Source organism: Sceloporus occidentalis, unplaced genomic scaffold (genome assembly GCF_023333645.1).
Source record: "Sceloporus occidentalis isolate IW3139 unplaced genomic scaffold, rSceOcc1.0.p SCAF_3, whole genome shotgun sequence".
Taxonomy (NCBI): domain Eukaryota; kingdom Metazoa; phylum Chordata; class Lepidosauria; order Squamata; family Phrynosomatidae; genus Sceloporus; species Sceloporus occidentalis.
The window spans coordinates 208,607,915-208,628,413 of record NW_028316983.1 but is presented as its reverse complement, the minus strand read 5'-3'; the positions used below and the strand labels follow the sequence as shown (position 1 = coordinate 208,628,413).

The 20,499-nt window shown below is 40.9% G+C and overlaps 1 protein-coding gene across 1 annotated transcript; it reads right to left on the bottom strand.

Annotated features, from left to right (window-relative positions):
* Positions 1 to 402: 402 nt before the first annotated feature.
* Positions 403 to 17,449, bottom strand: LY96 (lymphocyte antigen 96). The gene is made up of 5 exons (XM_089517482.1): positions 15,307 to 17,449; positions 9,729 to 9,815; positions 5,516 to 5,644; positions 2,779 to 2,831; positions 403 to 1,059 (listed from the first exon to the last, which is right to left on the bottom strand). The coding sequence occupies exons 1-5, from the start codon at positions 15,413 to 15,415 to the stop codon at positions 961 to 963; spliced, it is 477 nt and encodes a 158-aa protein (XP_089373608.1). The 5' UTR covers positions 15,416 to 17,449; the 3' UTR covers positions 403 to 960.
* Between the last annotated feature and the right edge of the window lie 3,050 nt (positions 17,450 to 20,499).

The window sequence follows — 20,499 nt, the reverse complement described above, 5'->3', positions numbered from 1 at the left end:
AGAAAATGTGCAACGTAGGGAAAATATTTTCAAGAAGGAAAAGAATAACACAGGCATTTCAAAAAGGACAGTATTTTCTATCTTATAATTGACACAAACCAGAGGATGTTACTGTTGTTTTGTCCTAATTGTACACCCTTCAGTAACATCTCGTTGGCAACTCTCTCTGTGTCTCTGTGTGCACGCGCGTGCCTTCAAGTCACCTGTTGTTTTATGGTTACCCCATGAATTTCATAGACTTTTCTTAGGTAAGGACTACTCAGAGGTGGGGGTGCCAGTTCCTTCCTCTAAAATATAGCCTACAGCAACTAGTTGGTTGGTAGTCTTCCATCCAAGTATGAATCAGGGCTGATACTACATAGCATCCAAGATCAGACTTGTTATGGTGCTTTTAGGGTATTTAGGTCCACTATGGGGTCTTGAAAATATTGTGATGGTTTTTAACAAATAAATAAATTTGAATTATAATTTTCAAAATTGTTGATACATTTTTAGCTTGACAGTTGAAGCATAGTTATCTCTCCTAATTTGTAAATGCACATTTTATATGCAATTGAAAATGGTTTGTAGACCACCCAGGGATTATTGGGGATCTAGGCTGCTTTATAAATTTTAAAAATAAATAGTTAAACAGAATGCACAACTGCTTAGGACTTTGATATAATCCAAAACAGTTCTTTTTGTCTAATGCTTACACTGAGTGAATTATTAAAGTTGTTGCTAGCACTTCAATGCTTTGACAATTGTCTGAGTTCCATTCAATGTGTGAATCTGTGCAAATTCACTGGGAAATGTCATACAGATTGAACCTGTTTCCTTTGGCAACAGCTGTGATGAAAATAGATGTTTGTATTGTTAGGATTTTTCAGGCCTTGTTCCCAGAAAACTCAAACCTCAGAGGAGATTATTTCTGTGAAATCATTCTATTTTGCTGGTTGCTAGAACAAAAGAACCTCCTAATCAATGAAGCTTCTGTTTAATGATGAGTGTGTAATTCATACAGGCTACCAGCTCCTCAAAGTAACCAGAGAATGCTTCAAACACAGCTGTATATTCTCCCTAAAAGAAACAAATAAAAAAGAGGAATTAATTCTTAGCTGCAGGAAGTATTTTTTGTTGTTGTTGTATGTTCTTAAATAATGATTGCATACCAGTCAAGTTCCTTGCCATCCATTATGGCTGCCACCACGCTGCAGAATTAATGCAGTTTGACAGTACTTTCACTGTCATGGTTCAATCCTATGGAATCTTGGGATTTGCAGTTTGTTGGGGTATCTGAGTTCTCTGACAGAAGGCTAAATAGCTCACAGAACTACAAATTCCATTGCACTGAGTGGTGTCAAACTGTTTTAATTCTGCAGTGTAGATGCAGCCCCAGTCATGAAAAACTGGTTCCATTAAACATTTCTCTACACTCTATAAGATGCCTCAGGGGTCTATTGATTATTTAGCCTCCTACTCAAATGGATGGGGCCAGGAGAAGTTGACAGGACTGGTATAAAGGCTTGGCGGTTGCTGAAGATGTATCTTAGTAAAAGACCACTTCCTCTCTTTTTTGCACCACCATTCACCCACCTCTCATTCTTGCTCAGTTGATGATGGTAGCATGAAGCAGGAGCAGTAGATATCACTGCCTATTTGCTCTTTTGCTCTCTACCTGGATGCAGGTGGTATCTAGGCACCTGCAAGGATGCAGGCAGTAGCCATGATGAGGAAGAAAGGTAGTCACACTGAAGGAAATAGGTCAATTGAGAGTGACTTGGCCAAAGGCCCACCAGTACCTGAAGCTGGTAACGTACATTGTTCCTGTGATCTGATAAAAATTGAAGGGAAAGAAGCTGGTGCATACCAGATTGTATGTTGTGATCTGTTACTGCAGTCCTATTCAGTCATGATGAAAGTATATTCTATCAATATACAAAAGAGGAGAGCACTACTTCTACCTCGAGTTCTGTCATTCTTCTTATGAGGAGAATGGAGAGCATGAACCTGAACAGGCCAGCTTCTGATGTGCATGGATTCATCTGAACAGGAACACTAAAAATAACAGTTCCCGGTCACATGGAAAGAAGTCACAGATATCAGAAGCTCTCCTAATCAGACTTCTTATTCTTCATAGGAGAAGAGCAATGGAACTGAGATGGGAATGGGTCTAGCACAATCCCTTCTTCATATGTTGATACATAAAGCTCTCATCACAGCTGAATAGGTATTTTGAGACTGAGAGGAAAATATAAAATGGAATGGAGTGGAATGCATCCAGATTACTGATGAGAAGGTAGTCTAGTTAGATCAAATTATGGAAAGATTTTTACAAAGTATTTGTTGAACAGATTATTTTTCTAACTTTTAACACACTAAGGCTGGCATCCTCAGGCATCTTATTCCTGCATATGTTGTTGTTTTGATTTGGGTTTGTTTCGGTTTTTTGTCATTACAAAGGATGGTGTTTCCTTCTATCCTCTGCAACAATCAAAACTCCCCATCCCTACTGGCTCTCCTCTCACTTCCATAGATCTCAATGGATGATGTAATCATTCTGCATTTGGCTAAGGAGACATAGCCAGATACTGACCAACACTCTCCCCCTCTCTACCAGCCACAGAATGGCTATGCTGCTATAGGGTTGCACTTTTGCAACTCAGTGGTACGTCTGGGGGATGCCAAATGGCCAGTGTATAATAGTTCTGCATACAGAACTATTGCACTACACAGTGCTATACAGGATCTTGGCCTAAGATTTATTTATTTTTAGGAGGATCTAGATGTGAAATGTACCTGTAAATATGTTGGTTGAGCACCACTGATCCTCACAGTTGTGTTGATCGTCTCTGTAGAAGAGGAAAGTTATCAAGCACTTGACCAAATGAATATTGTCTCATTATTTCCTTACAACTTAAAACACGCATTTCTTGGGAGAGGATTCAAAAATAAACTCAGAGGTATACTCAGAGCCAGGGAAGTAGACGAAACCTGTCATCATGGCCGAAATATTATAACAAAAAATTTCACCCCCTAACTCAACCACAATTTTTCTGTGAGGAACTTTAGGCTCTGAGACTGAATCCTGAGATTTCAGTCTAGCCCTCTAAGCTTGCCCAGATTCCCTCATGAAACCCTCCAGTGGTGGTTTCCCAGTCTTTGTACAGTTTTTACCACATTTTAAAAAGAATGCCTCTTTTAAAGGTTAATATTAGAGAACCAATGTGGGGTATTCGTTTTAGTGTTGGACGAGGACTCTGGAGACCAGGGTTTGAAATCCTGCTTGGCCATGGAAACCCACTAGGTGACCTTTGTCAAGTCACCTTCTCTCAGCCTCAGAGGAAGGCAAAGTCAAATCCCCTCTAAACAAATCTCGCCAACAAAACCCAAGGATTGCCGTAAGTTGGAAATAGCTTGAAGGCACACAACAACAATAAAGGGTTAGTGTTACTAGCAATAATACCTTTATGCTAAAATATGCTAATATGTTTGATGGCCCAGTTTTGTCTTTGGTTCTACCCAACACTGGAATGCAGCTTCTGGGAACTTCTCTAAAACAATTCAGTTCTCAGGCTGAAACAGGTTCCTCACCCTTCCCCTAGGGCTAAGAGTCAACTTGTATGGTCTAATTACTGGGAGGTGGTGAATTAAATTAAACCACATGAAGGTTGCCCCTTGTAGAAAGTGGTTTGTGTATTGCTGATTACAGCTCACAGAGGGCTTTAAAGAAAGGGATTTTCAAAGGGTGCTGTACTGTTTTTTAACAATTCTTTTAAATGGTGTTTAATGTAGACCTAGGGAAGTAATAGTAGCACTCTATTCTGCTTTGGTCAGGCCTCACCTGGAATACTGTGTCCAGCCCTGGGCACCACAATTCAAAAAGGATGTTGACAGGTGGCATGTCTCCAACAGTAATAGTAATAGCAAGTACATTTCTATACTGCTTAACAGTGAATTAGCACTCCCTAAGTGATTTACAGTGTGTAAGCCAATTGGACCCAACAAAATGGGTACTCATTTTACTGACCTATGAAAGAATGTAAGGCTGAATGGACCTTGGAGCCCTCCTCTAGGATCAAACTTACAATGTTGTGGCTGCAGTATGGCATTTAACCACTGAGCCACCAAGGCTCCACCAGGTGTCCAAAGGAGGGCGGCCAAAATGGTGAAAGGTCTGGAAACCATGCTCTATGAGACTTAGGGAGCTGGGTATACTTAGCCTGGAGAAGAGAAGGTTAAGAGGTGATACGATAGCCCTGTTTAAATATCTGAATGGATGTCATATTGAGGATGGAGCAAGCTTGTTTTCTGCAGCTCCAGAGAATAGAACTCGGAGCAAAGAATGCAAACTACAGGAAAAGAGATTCACCTCAAAATTAGGAAAAACTTCCTGTTAGTAAGCTGTTAGTAAGAGCTGTTCAACAGTGGAACACACTCCCTCAGAGAGTAGTAGAGTGTACTTCTTGTAGGATTTTAAACAGAAGTTGGATGACCATCTGTTGGGGGTGTATTGATTGTGTATTCCTGCATGGCATGGGGTTGGACTGGGTGGCCCTTGTGGTCTCTTCCAACTCTATCATTCTATGATTGTATGATTCTGTGGTTAGAAATTTGATTCTATTTTGATACTGCTGTTTTGTTTGGGTTTCTAGTGTATTATGTTTATTTTAATTTGCAAGTCACCTTTACTTCTCATTGTGGAGAAAAGGAAAAATATAAATAAAATTAATGATAACTCTTGCCAGCTATGATGAAAGATGAGGAGACCTGAAATATATCCTCAACATTAACAGATGAAAAGTGGGACACATGTGGCCAAGCAACATCAGAGTGTAGTCACGATAGCAAGTGTTATTAATTAGGAAGAACACAAACACTAGGACAAGGTGAAGCAGTTTGATTTTGCCTGAATATACAGGGAAGGACATGCTAACAATGGTGAAGAGCAGCATCCTATACTATGCCTCCACTACTATAAAAAAACTAAATACACTTGACTCACTTAGGGGAGCACAGAATAGTTCTGTTCATCAAGAGCTTGTTACCACACCCGTTTTTCAGTATTTGCTACCTGAAGTTGCTGCCCAATGTTAGTGGCTGCCTAATGTTAGATCGGAAAGTAGCTACTTAACATAACTGACTTCCCACGGGAATCATCTTTCATACAGCTGTCTGCCTACCTGAAGGTGAATGGCCTGGCTTGCTTAAATCAAGGAAATGGGATTGTGCTTTTCATTTACTTAGGGGTGCCACCTATATCAGAAATATGACAATCATGTGTGGCTTTAGATGGAATTAACATCCCACAGACATTGTCAGTGTGCCATTGCATAGCACTGTGAAGCAAACTCATTGTTATAACCATCAGCAAACACACCCCAGCCATATTAATTTATCCCTCTGTGACACCTCAATGCTACACATCCATTAATTTAGCCCTCTGTGGCACATATCCATTTTGAGACCAGCAAATTACAACCCCTATCAGTGTAGTTGCTTTGGATCAGCTAAGAACTCTATAATCCATGCTTACCTCCCTTCAAAGTTCCACAAAATGAATAGTCATCATCGACACCATGGCAAAGAATAGTTTTCCATTTTAAGACTTTTGTTCCTTCATGCCACAAGCCAATACGTGCCGCCAAAGTGGTTATATCAGCCTCTGTAAAATAATAAATAAATAATCAAACACAACAATAAAATAAATTTAGTTTTCTTTGTAAGATATATGAAAGTAGTTTTAGTCACAAATTTTTATGCATAATGAACTAGAGATGTGAAGGCCCAGGAAAAAAGTGAGAAAAAATGGGGAGAAAACATGTTTTCCTAAAGCCTTTTTCTGTAAAATTTGAGGGGGAAAGTATTATAGACAGAACATCAAAAGGGATTACGAGGCGCTTGGTAGGAAGCTGAAAGGAATGGATGTACAGGTTGTCATCTCGTCTCTTCTGCCAGTTGAAGGGCATGGTCCAGGAAGGGAGAGGAAAATAGCAGATGTGAACAACTGGCTTCGCAGATGGTGCCGCCGAGAAGGATTTGGATTCTTCGATCATGGGCTGCGGTTCCATGAGGAGGGACTTCTTGCAACAGACGGGTTGCATCTCACGCCAGTTGGAAGAAATGTTTTTGCCAATAGTCTCAAGAACTTGATCAGGAGAGCTTTAAACTGAGTTCCGAGGGGAAGGGAGACAATATTAAGGAAGGCAAAAATAGTAAAACTGACATAGAGGAAACAAGGCAAACAGTGCAAGGACCCAGCAGTGGGAGGCGAAAAAACTTGCACAGGCAGCAAGTAAAAGGGAACCATGGTCTGCGATGTCTCTACACTAATGCACAGAGCTTGGGAAATAAGCAAGATGAACTCGAACTCCTAGTACAACAAAGCAAATATGATATAATAGGCATCACTGAAACCTGGTGGGATGAGTCTCATGATTGGAATGTGGAAATAGAGGGGTATAACCTTATTAAGAGAAATAGGCCAAACAGGAAAGGAGGAGGAATAGCACTATATGTCAGAGATATTTACACCAGTGAAGAGATCCTGGACATCAATCATGGAAGCCAGGTGGAGAGCATCTGGATAAGAATCAAAGGGGAGGGAAACAACAAGGGTGTTACGGTGGGAGTCTACTACAGACCCCCAAGTCAGACTGAGGAATTGGATGATATCTTTCTAGAACAGATGACCACACAGTCAGAAAAGAGAGATGTAGTAGTGATGGGCGACTTCAACTATCCTGATATTTGCTGGAAGTCAAACTCAGCAAAATCCTCAAGGTCTAGCAAATTCCTCACTTGCCTGGAAGACAATTTCATGGTCCAAAAGGTGGAAGAGGCAACAAGGGGGTCAGCTATTTTAGATCTGATCCTAACCAACAAGGATGACTTGGTTGATGGGGTGCAAGTGGTGGGATCCTTAGGTGGAAGCGACCATGTTCTCCTGGAGTTTGTTATACAATGGAGAGGAGAAGCCAGGCAGAGTCAGACATGCATCCTAGACTTTAGGAGAGCGGATTTCAGTAAACTTAGAGAAGTATTGAGGGCGATTCCATGGTCAGAAATACTATAAGATAAAGGAGTTCAGGACGGATGGGACTTTCTCAAAAGGGAGATACTGAAGGCACAATTTCAAACAGTTCCAGTGAGAAAGAAAAACGGGAGGTGTCTCAAGAAACCAGGATGGATGACTAAGGAACTTTCAACCGAGCTAAGTTTGAAACGGAACATGTATAAGAAATGGAAAAAGGGGGAAATCACGAAAAAGGAATTCAAAGAAATAGCAGGCATGTGTAGGGATAAAGTCAGAAAAGCTAAAGCGCAGAATGAACTCAGGCTTGCTAAAGAGGTTAAGAACAATAAAAAGGGCTTTTTTGGATATGTCCGCAGCAAGAGGAAAAAGAAGGAAACGGTAGGGCCACTGCGTGGAGAAGATGGCAAAATGCTAACAGGAGATAGAGAAAAGGCAGAATTACTCAACACCTTCTTTGCCTCAGTCTTCTCAGAAAAGGCAAAGGGTGCTCAACCTGAGGATAATGGAGCAGAGGACAGAATAGGGGAATTTCAGCACAGAATAAGTAAAGAGATAGTAGAGGAACACCTTGTTAATCTAAATGAATTTAAGTCTCCGGGACCAGATGAACTCCATCCAAGGGTATTAAAAGAACTGGCAAAAGTAATATCGGAGCCATTGGCAATCATATTTGAAAACTCCTGGAGAACAGGAGAGATCCCAGCAGACTGGAGGAGGGCAAACGTTGTCCCCATCTTCAAAAAGGGGAAAAAAGAGGATCCCAAAAATTATCGTCCAGTTAGTCTGACATCAGTTCTAGGAAAGATTCTGGAGCAGATCATTAAACAGAGAGTTTGTGAACATCTAGAAGGCAATGCCATAATCACAAAAAGTCAACATGGGTTTCAGAGAAACAAGTCATGCCAGACAAATCTAATCTCTTTCTTTGACAAAATTACCAGCTTGGTAGATGAAGGGAATGCTGTGGATATAGTATATCTTGATTTCAGTAAGGCCTTTGACAAGGTTTCCCATGACATTCTTGCAAACAAGCTTGTAAAGTGTGGGCTAGACAAAGAAACTGTTAAATGGATCTGTAATTGGTTGACCGGCCGAACCCAAAGGGTGCTCAACAATGGCTCCTTTTCATCCTGGAGAGAAGTGACCAGTGGGTTCCCACAGGGCTCTGTCCTGGGCCCAGTGCTATTCAACATCTTTATCAATGACCTGGATGACAGAATTGGGAGCATACTTATCAAATTTGCAGATGACACCAAATTAGGGGGAATAGCTAATACCCCAGAGGACAGGATCAAGATTCAAAATGACCTGAATAGACTAGAAAGCTGGGCCAAAGCTAAGAAAATGAAATTCAACACAGAGAAATGTAAGGTATTGCACTTAGGGCGGAAAAATAAAATGCACAGATATAGGATGGGTGACACCTGGCTGTATGAAACTACGTGTGAAAGGGATCTAGGAGTCCAAGTAGACCACAAGTTGAACATGAGTGAACAGTGTGATGCGGCAGCTAAAAAGGCCAATGCTATTTTAGGCTGCATCAATAGAAGTATACTGTCTAGATCAAGAGAAGTAATAGTGCCACTGTATTCTGCTTTGGTCAGGCCCCACCTAGAATATTGTGTCCAGTTCTGGGCGCCACAATTCAAAAAGGACATTGAGAAACTGGAGCGTGTCCAAAGGAGGGCGACAAAAATGGTGAAGGGTCTGGAGACCATGCCCTATGAGGAACGACTTAGGGAGCTGGGGATGTTTAGCCTGGAGAAAAGAAGGTTAAGAGGTGATATGATAGCCCTGTTTAAATATTTGAAAGGATGTCATATTGAGGAGGGAGCAAGCTTGTTTTCTGCTGCTCCAGAGAACAGGACCCGGAACAATGGATGCAAGCTACAGGAAAAGAGATTCCACCTGAACATTAGGAGGAACTTCCTGACAGTAAGGGCTGTTCGGCAGTGGAATGCACTCCCTCGGAAGGTGATAGAGTCTCCTTCCTTGGAGGTCTTTAAACAGAGGCTGGATGGCCATCTGTCAGGGATGCTTTGATTTGGATTTCCTGCATGGCAGGGGGTTGGACTGGATGGCCCTAGTGGTCTCTTCCAACTCTACGATTCTATGATTCTATGATTCTATGACTATATACTAATAGAATGATGAATAAAATGTGTAAGACAGGGTGTTCACGTATGTATTGCTGCAAATTCAGACTTCTATGTAAGACTACATATACAGTATCAGATCATTACCATTCCTAGCCTTGATTTCCCTTTCTCAATTCTTTTTATGGAAATAGTGTGTTATGTCTACTGGACATTATGGAGAATCAGAACAAAATAATTTCTATTATTTACTAATGTTGATGGATTCCTATTTGTGCACCACTGTCCTATAGAGTGACATGCAACCTAGCAGTCAACAAGTATTGATATGCAAAGGTTGCTAACTCTCAACTCCATACTCTCCAAAGCTGCTGCTTAGGGTTGTGGGACCCTCTTGAACAGTATGTGGAATGGCATAAAATGCTACAAAAGGCAGGGAGATCAGCAAAAATTGGCTGTGCTTCCTTGTGGAAATGAAACCACATTCTAAGAACCCAAAATCACCCTCCAATACAATCAAGCAAACTGGATAGGAGAAATTTTCAGATTTAAGTAATTAGCTTTCAGTAATATAAAACATTAGGTCTGGTGTTCTCTGAAACAGAAAAATAGCTTACTTGGGATCCAGAACATACGTCCCCTCCATACAGAAACCTTTAACGAACATGGTTCTACTGTAAAAAAGAATATGATACGTCCAGGACCTGTGGGCCAAGGGGGAAAAAATGATAGCATTATAAGTCATTTTTGGAAAAAAAACAACACACAAGTTTTCACTATCACTAATGGACCCATAGCCAAGATGCAAAAAACTTATCATTTCAGCTTTGAAACTAACAAATAGTTTGGTATATGCCTACTATGAACTATGAAGAACGTGCTACACTCTAAACTGATTTCTGCTGAACAAAGTGTCGCTATCAAGCTTGAAATAGGAAATTGTGGACCCCAAATGATGCTCATATTTATTTATTCATTTATTTTATTATTATATACTGGGTTTTTTTAAAATAATTATTTGGAGGAAACTTAGAAAATAATAAAAGGTTAAACTCAGCATTTGTGCTGAGAATCAGGTGCCAGTGCAACACCACATTCCTTTCTGCCCTTCCTACTTCATCCCTCTGCATGTCCCAAACATTAGTTTTGGAAGATTTTTCTGCCCTTCAGTGCCAGCCAGATGGGGATGCAGGTTGCAGGGAAGGTTGAGATGGGGAAGAATTGCACCCACCTCCTGCTTTTGTTAGATTTTACCACTCTTCCCTCTTTCATCTTGCCCCCAAACTTTAAAACAACAAGTATGTGATTTTAATATTTATCACAATTTTTAAAAGAAATAAAAGAACACAGCAAAAGAAGTATAAATCAAGAATAATCAATTCAAAAAAGCACTGCAGAACACCCCCAGCCAAGCAGAGCAAGCCAGACAGTGATTTTGCTCAGCTGTCAAGAAAGCAAGTGCAACATGTGATCCATCAAGCCTAGGAAAACTCATTAATGATATGTATGTGTTAGTTGACCAAGCGCTTGGTGAACCTTTACCAGAGAGGACCAAATTGAGGGGTGCTTTGGATTTTCAAATGTATGTCCAAGCACAAATTTCACAGGGATGCCATAGCAGCATGACTCACTTACTCTTTCTGCTATAAGTACCATCTTCACTATACATTTGTAAATATATTTAGGTTGTACATATGATATTGTAATTTGAAGATATAATTTTAATTTTGCTAGTTGTTTATGTCACAATTATTAGCATTACTTTCAGTTCTATGTGGGAATTACGATTTGCGAGTAACATTAGTGTAAAAAAGCATTGCTAAGGATTCTATATGGTGTGAAACAGGAGGAGGTCAATGGGGGGGTGACACCATGAGTTAATGCACCGAGTGACACCTACTTAGGGATGCCACTGCATGGAGCCAATGATTTCAAACATGCTCTAGTCTAGAGGCACACAAATTCTGGTGAACTGGAGGTATTTTTTTGGACTATAGCACCCTCCAGGGGCTGCACCAGCCCCTTCATATGAATGCAGATATTGTCAGAACACCACCTTTAGGTTGGAAACGCCACTTTCTTTTTTGGGGGGGTGAGAATTGGGGTGGGGCTAGAACAAGGTGTTGGGCCACAGTTGCCTGTAGAGGAGCAGTTTGCATTTTTCAGCAAAATAATTGATTGGAGGAATGGCCATTGGGCCGGCTGAGTGGTAGTGGAGACATGCTTTCCATAGATCGCATGAATTCCCACCTCTACTCATCTCTCCCTACAGTACTTATTCAAGGCTCCACAGGTGCCAGGAAAGTTTTGTCAGGGAGGGTCTGACGTTCATTCCCTTCCCCTCTGTTGTTATTTTGTGATTTCAAATAATTTCTGACTCATGATGGCCCTAAGGTGAACCTAGCATGGGGGTTTCTTGGCAAGATTTGTTCAGAGGGGGGTTCCCTTTATCTTCCTGAGACTGAGAAAGTGTGACAAGCCCAAGGTCATCCAGTGGGTCTCCATGGCCAAGCAGGGATTCAAATTCTGATCTCCCAGTGTCCAAAACACAAATTACTACACCACGACAGCTCTCATGCTTTGGTTATTCCTGTTGCTTCTATGGCTACACCATGTAGCCCTCCCTTCAGCCACCATCTTGGGGGGAGAGAGGCAGGCTGGCTCCAACTGTCTGCCTGAAGATGACAAGCCCTCCCTTCAGCCACCATCTTGTGGGGAGAGAGGCAGGCTGGCTCCAACTGCCTGCCTGAAGATGACAAGCCCTCCCTTCAGCCACCATCTTGGGGGGAGAGAGGCAGGCTGGCTCCAACTGCCTGCCTGAAGATGGCAAGCCCTCCCTTCAGCCACCATCTTGGGGGGAGAGAGGCAGGCTGGCTCCAACTGCCTGCCTGAAGATGACAAGCCCTCCCTTCAGCCACCATCTTGCGGGGAGAGAGGCAGGCTGGCTCCAACTGCCTGCCTGAAGATGACAAGCCCTCCCTTCAGCCACCATCTTGCGGGGAGAGAGGCAGGCTGGCTCCAACTGCCTGCCTGAAGATGACAAGCCCTCCCTTCAGCCACCATCTTGGGGGGAGAGAGGCAGGCTGGCTCCAACTGCCTGCCTGAAGATGACAAGCCCTCCCTTCAGCCACCATCTTGCGGGGAGAGAGGCAGGCTGGCTCCAACTGCCTGCCTGAAGATGACAAGCCCTCCCTTCAGCCACCATCTTGGGGGGAGAGAGGCAGGCTGGCTCCAACTGCCTGCCTGAAGATGACAAGCCCTCCCTTCAGCCACCATCTTGCGGGGAGAGAGGCAGGCTGGCTCCAACTGCCTGCCTGAAGATGACAAGCCCTCCCTTCAGCCACCATCTTGCGGGGAGAGAGGCAGGCTGGCTCCAACTGCCTGCCTGAAGATGACAAGCCCTCCCTTCAGCCACCATCTTGGGGGGAGAGAGGCAGGCTGGCTCCAACTGCCTGCCTGAAGATGACAAGCCCTCCCTTCAGCCACCATCTTGCGGGGAGAGAGGCAGGCTGGCTCCAACTGCCTGCCTGAAGATGACAAGCCCTCCCTTCAGCCACCATCTTGCGGGGAGAGAGGCAGGCTGGCTCCAACTGCCTGCCTGAAGATGACAAGCCCTCCCTTCAGCCACCATCTTGGGGGGAGAGAGGCAGGCTGGCTCCAACTGCCTGCCTGAAGATGACAAGCCCTCCCTTCAGCCACCATCTTGGGGGGAGAGAGGCAGGCTGGCTCCAACTGCCTGCCTGAAGATGACAAGCCCTCCCTTCAGCCACCATCTTGGGGGGAGAGAGGCAGGCTGGCTCCAACTGCCTGCCTGAAGATGACAAGCCCTCCCTTCAGCCACCATCTTGGGGGGAGAGAGGCAGGCTGGCTCCAACTGCCTGCCTGAAGATGACAAGCCCTCCCTTCAGCCACCATCTTGGGGGGAGAGAGGCAGGCTGGCTCCAACTGCCTGCCTGAAGATGACAAGCCCTCCCTTCAGCCACCATCTTGAGGAGGAGAGAGGCCTGTTATGTTTTATTTTGACTTTGTATTGTACTTCCTGTTGTACACCGCTTTGATCTAATTTGGAAAAGCGGTATATAAATAAACATTATTATTATTATTATTATTATTATTATTATTATTATTATTATTATGTGAAGCTTCCTTATACCAACTCACACCTTGTTCTCCCAGCTCTGTACACTGTGTTTCCAGTGGATCTATAGTCTCCACATTCTCAAACAAAATTCTTTCTCAGCTCTGCTGCTTGAAATGCTTTCTTCCAAAGACACGAAGGACTGAACTAAGGATGCTGAGCATGCAAAATATGCTCTCTACTTCCAGGCTATAGCCCATCCCTTGCTTAAATTATCCTTATGAGTTAGGATACTATTATTCCAATCTGAGAGCTAACAACTTGCCTAAGGCTTTTCAGACAGTCTGTCTTGTTCCAGAACTGGGTGTAGTTCCAGGCCTCCCCAAAAATTCTTTCAATAAAGAGGCACTGGCATACATTACTTTACTTCTATAGCACAAGCTGTATTGGTGCAGCAGATGGTGTACACTAGAGAAACATTTTAACCTTTTTACAGAAGGGGTTCAGCATTTGGGCCCCTGAACAAATTCTACCAAGACTATCCCTATCAAATTCTCCACTGATGGCTATATGGGGAGTTTGAGTTAGGATGCACCCCACTCGAGCTTAGGCCGGTGGAATATAGAGACTCTCCAGAGTTTTGTACTGCAGAAGGAAACAAGTAAAATCAAACTGCACAAGTAGTCTCCCCCCACCCCTGTATTGCTATAAAAATTGTGTAACCCAGTTAGCAACAGAAGAAAATTCACTCCCGCAGCCCATTCCCAGCCTTTGTATCTTTCCCAGACTCAGACTACCAAGCTAATGCTGAAACATGTTAAACAAGGTAACTAAAGAAAGTTGACTTTTTCCCCTCTAATGTGGACAGCTATTAACGTTTTGCCATAATGCTGAGAAGGATTCTAAAACTAATTTACCTGGTGGCAGGAGCCCAATTTACTACACAACCTGGATGAATGGTGGCATACACTTGAGTAGAGATTCTGCCTGCACATTTTGTTACATTTCACATCTTCTCCCTCTATGAATAGATTTGTATTCTGGAGATTTGTTCCATACATCTGCACAAGCGGACTTTAATCCATGAAAGGTGATGCTGAAATGAACTGAACAGTCTTAAATATACCACAAGATTCATTTTTCTTCCTCTTCTCTTTTTAGTCTAACATATATCTGAGAGCATTGTCTGTGTTGTTCAGGTAATCAGTTGGGAAGGACTGTACTGCAATATTCCAATTCCATACAAAGTTAATGTTGTGGTGGTAGTGATATTCAGTCTATGATGGCTACTTCAAACATGCAGCTCACATGTGAATTCACCACCAATTCAAACCTGAATCACATCTTTGGAGTCCCAATACTAAATCCAGTGTTAGTCCTTGAAACAGTTTGCTACTTTCATAATTCAGACTCATAGAATCATAGCATTAGAAGAGCCCATAAGGGCCATTCAGTCCAACCTCCTGACATGCAGGAATATACGATCAAAGCACTTCTGACAGACGGCAATCCAAGCCTTTATTTAAAAACGTCCAAAGAAGGAGACATCAGCATACTCTGAAGTAGCAAATTCCATTGTTAAACAGCTGTTACTGTCAGGACTAATAGAAAACACAAGGTGGAACAAAATCAAATATTTACTTTATGAAATAAAAATTAAAGTTGGTGAAAAAGACACTCCCAATATAGTGTGATTCTTCTTACTGCCTCTAATTAAAGGACAATTTTGTCCCTGGGTTGACAAGCAGAGGACTTCCCTTCAGCTTCTCTGTGCCATGTTTTGTCATAAACAGGCATAGGCCAGTTTTTTCTCCCAATACATTTCATTGGCTGGGAAAAACAGTACCCCGGTGGTAAAAATCAATTCAATAGTTTGAATTTTTTTTCCTTTTGTTGTTGTTGTTTATTGCAAGAAAACTGTAAATGCAGGTTGATGAAATTTTGAGGAATTTTTTTTAATACCGTGCAGGTAAAAATTGAATTTCATGTCTAGGAAAATTCTGCAACAAAATATGCATCTGGGAGACTAAAATGTTCCATCAGGGGGTTTAATCGGAGCTAGAAGGAAAACTTTTTTTTCTGCACACAAATGAAAGCAATCTGATGGTTTTACTTACCACAAGAGGAAAAGAAAATGTCCAGGTCATCTGATCTGCAAAGCAGGTGTTTTTCTTCTGCCATGGTAAATCCATAAACAGAAAGGATCATAACAGCAAGCTGAAACATGTTTATGTATCCTTAAACCATTTTAAGAGAAGTCAGAGAGAGGGCTATGCTTTTTTGCTTCACTTTCAGTTAAGAGGAACAAAGTTACGCTTAGTCACCCTCAGACATGTGATTTCTGGGGTTTGGAGGTGGAACAATTCTTCTGAAGCTAACACAAGATACAAATATCTGAAAACCTTTCCCCCCATGGATTTATTATTTGACAAGAAGGTGCCATATCACCTATAAAGAATTCAATATGGGTAAAACTACATTTGTGGTTTTCCACAAATGAATTGTAGAAGGGAAAAGTATTGAACCACCTTATTCACATCGCAGAAGTCTGCCAATAAAGGAAGTGAAAGATTATACCTAATCATGTTAATTTAATGTGCTGAAAAAACTTTCAGTAAGAATTATGTGGCTGATAAAACATGATGGATAATCGCCATCTTATCTGTTGTGTTCATACTATATATGGACCTTTATATTTTCCCTGAACAGTTCTATATAAATATCCACTGCAAAAAAATATTCTCACTACAAAAACTATGGTAACTGATGCATTACAAACTTCTTTACACTGAGTGGATTAAAAAAATCTGTCAGTTTTCCATTTATCATTTATATATTTCCAGATCAGATCAGTGAAAAGCAATATGGTATAAAAAACAGCAGCTTAGGCCCAAAACACACTGGAGAAGTAGTCCAGTTTGAGACTGCTTTAGCTGCCCTGACTCTGCTAGGGAATTCTGTAATTTATTGTAGTTTATTGTTGCATCAGAGCTCTCTGACAGAAGATGCTAAATGGCTCACAAAACTACAGTTCCTGAGCATTGCGCCAGGGCAATTAAAGCAGTCTGAAACTGGATTATTTCTGCAGTGTGTTTTGGACCCTAGTCTTAAATCCCTGAACACACATTTCCTCTTGCATCTATAGCAGGCAGGAACCAGACAATGCTATTATTATCAGAGCTACTGATTTATACAATGCTTCTTAACACAGTCTTAAAACGTATTATTAACACTACAGGTTAGCAAAATCAAAGCAGGCACAAAACTCTTTCATTCACTGGTTCTATCTTGTATTTTGTGGTTGATGCATTTTAAAATACTAGAGATACCTCTCTAGTGGTTTCTATAGGAAGAAACATGTTTATTTTTAAAAAAAACCTTGATCATTTCTTCATACGCCTCTCAGGAGACATTCTAAATACCAGCTGGGCAATCTGATATTGAATTAAATGAGATCTGAATATAACTTTTTCTAGAGTATGTCCATTATGTAGAAAGCCAATTCACTCAGCATTAATTGTTGTTTGGGCCTTGAAGTCATTTCCGACTTACGGCGATCCGAAGGCGACCCTATCACTGGGGTGATTTTTTTGGCAAAATTTGTTCAGAGGTTTGGCTTTGCCCTCCTCACACTTGCAGTAATCAAAGTATGATACTTGCACTTTTGGTACTTCAGGACAATTCTGTTTATAGAGGGTCCAAGCAGATGCCTATAAGCCAATGCAATTGGACCCAGGGCCAGTTTTCTACCCCTGAAACTCTCTGGAGCTTTACAGACTGCCAAAATTCTTAAAAAGAAGTGACTGGAAATCTACTTATGGTTTGGAAAAACTGTTATTTTTCTGTTAAAAGTGTGGGGCAATTAAAAGGAATTAGAGGAAAATGTGGTCCAAGCAAGTGCAAAGGGGTAAATTTTGTTGCAAAATCCCCAAATCCAGCTTCACATGTATGCTAACAACTTCTCACCTGGTGACTGAGCCCCAGAGCTCATAGATTATAACAGATAGCAGGAGTAGAGGGGAAAGCAACAAATATGAGCTAGAGCAATTTTGTGTGCAAAGATGCCAGCATTTGGGTCCATTTAGTTTAGAAAACAGGTAAGGGCTATTGAGGGGAGAGAAAATAGGGAGCATAGAATTATGCACAGTGTAGAGAAAGTGGTTAGATGTTTTTCTCCTTCAGAATTCTCAATCCTTGGATTATCCACTGAAGATGAAGAGTGAAAAGTTCAGGAAAGATAAAAGTGGCCTGTTACAGACTGCCAAAAATAAAGCTGCTTCGGGTCACTTTGGAGGTATGCTATTTAAATGATGCATGGGTCCTATGAGTCCAGAGGTTGCGCCAAAGCCACACTCCATTGCTAAGCACTGGAGTGCAGCTTTGGTGCAGCTTCCGGATTCTTAGGATGTATGCATCATTTAAACAGCATACCTCCAAAGAGACCCGAAGCAGCTTTATTTTGGCAGTCTGGAACAGGCCAAAGAAATATGTAATACACTGGGTAGTTAAAACTACCATGAGATACAGCAATCACTAATAAGTGAGATAGGTTTAAAAGGGGCTGATAGAATGCCTTTTGGGGTTCTCAATTTTTGTTGTAAAAACCCTATATAATTTGGTGCTATCATCATATTTACCCGTACCGCCATCCTCCCTTCATGTCCAGAGTAGCAACAAAAAAGCAGCTTAAGTACTAATCTGTGATGTGGTCTAGAGTCCACTTTGTCAGCTATATGAAGTGTTATTCTCAACTGACATGCATGCACATGTACATTTTACACATTCATCCAGCTATAGCAAAACATGTAAATAGCCAGGTGAAATTATAACAAATAGTTCAGAGCCAAATGACTGTTGTTAAAATAAAACTACACTTTACAACCATGTGCATTGTATTCTGGCTAAAACCTCAAGTAACTAATTGAGTTTTCATAACAACTAAGTGCATTTAGAGCTGGGAATTGTGCAAGCTTGAGGGCAGGGAAATGTCTAATTAACCATTTGTAAGCCGCTCTGATAGGCTTTTGGCTGAAGAGTGGGGTATAAATAAATTATTATTATTATTATTATTATTATTATTATTATGCAACCTTCCAGAAGCTGTTGGACTACCAATCCCAGCAGCCCTGTGAAGACCATGACTTACCCACTGTAAATTCCTTTTAATTTGTATACTGCCCAGAGAACATCAGTAATTGAGCAAAAGGAAGATTATATATCCAGCTGTGTTATACATCTGTTGGTCTTTAAGCTTCTTTGTTGTTAATGGAGTTGTAATGTCAGAATTCAGAACACTATCCATTAATTTTAAGCAACATGTGCAATTTACATCTTACAGCAAAATATTGACATATTTTTCCAAGTATACTCACAAATGACACGAGTGAGGAATTCACCAAGAACATTTTCACATGGGATGTTTCTAGTGTTTCGATTAAGACTTATGTCTATAGCGTATATTCAACTAAATTTCTCCATTCCACCCCCGCCAGGAAATATAAGAATCACCAAACAGCAAGGATGGGGAAAGTGTAGCTCTACAGATGTTGCTGAGACTACAACTTCCATGGTCTCTTAAAATTTTCTATAGTAATTAGGGCTAATGGAAGCTACAGTCCAACAACAGCTAAATCATGCATTCCTACTCCGAGTATTTCAGAATATTAGCAAAATGGCCCACACATTAGCAGATGTGTCCACACTTCAGATCTAGATTTAGCTACTACCAGTCAACAAAATGGAACCTTATTCTTTTTAGTTAAAACTTTTGGAAAGCTCTCTTATATTTCTTTCAGTAGTTAAAATTTTCACTAAACACTCAAAGATGTTTATCACACTATACCCTTAAAGTGCCACAATTCCAGTTTGACTCCTCTAGCTGCCTCCTGTTGCATTCTGGGATTGGCAGTTTTAAGGAGGGGTATTTAGAATTCTCAGGCAGAGAACTTCTCTGCTAGAGGCAGCTAGAGGAGTCAAACTGGAATTGTGGCACTTTAAGGGTATAGTGTGATAAACATCAAAGTAATTCTAAACAGGTTTGTTTGGTAGCAAATCTCCCAAACATAAGCTGAGCTAATTGAGCTTTAATAGCTCTGGAAATCTGAATTTCTTTTTTTTTTTTTTTAATGATTTTTATTAAATTTTCCATACAGAAAAGGCAATTTGTTCCTGAATACATAATTACAGTGACGTGTATTGTCTGTACACTTCAGGTTTCCCAATAACAAAGCTTTAATTCCAACAAATGTTCTACTTCCTAGCTTTAGTTTCCCCTCTTATGAAGTTTCCTTAATTTATATGCGTATTCTTGCTTAGATTTATATACACTCAGTTGATTGAAAATTCCCCATTGATATCAACATTTCCCATGGTGTATTTATAAGTTTTTCTCCAACATTATCTAGTACCGAAATATTGCAACTCTAGCAAAATCAACCTTATTTCCACAACAATGTTATTTTTGAAGAGTTCCTAATGATTCACCATTATAAGAGAGCATCGACCAGACTATCCTCCAATTTCCACCTTTTTTTCAAATAGGACACCACCTTTTCCCATTCCAACTGTGTCCTCTCGTTTTTACTTCCCTTCTTTAAGCTACAGGAAATCAAGTCCAACTGTCTAATATCATTTAGCTTAATAAGCCATTCTTCTAGTTGTATTACATTGGTATCTTTCCAGTGATTTGCAATGATCAGTCTAGCTGTTGTTATCATATATAGTATAGTTTTCCAATATTTACATTCATCATTATTTTTAATAAAATAAGTCATGTTCAACAAATATAGTTCTGGTCTTTTTTTATAACTAATATTAAAGATTTGTTGAATTACACTATGGATTTTGTCCCAGAAGGGTTTCACCTTTGCACAGCCCCACCACATATGCATCATTGTCCCTTTGTCTTCCTGGCACCTCCAACATTTATCAGATTTTAATTTACCCATTTTTTTTAATCTCGCAGGAGTGTAGTACCATCTGTTGCTGACTTTGATAAAATTTTCTTTATAATTCATACACTGGGTGAAGGCATTAGTACGACTCCAAGCCCTTTCCCAGGCTTCTAAAGGAATTTCTTTACCAATATCTCTTGCCCAATCTATCATGTATTGTTTAATTGGCTCCTGTTCAAAATCTTTTTCCCGCAATAAAGTATAATATTTAGAGATCTTTTTGTCCATATTATCCATAAGCAATTTATCAATTCCTAATAATTGAGTTTCTATACCAGTAGATTTAAGATCTTGGAGAAATCTATTTTTGATTTGATAATAAGTGAACCAATTGATTCTATTTCCTTCTTCAGCCAG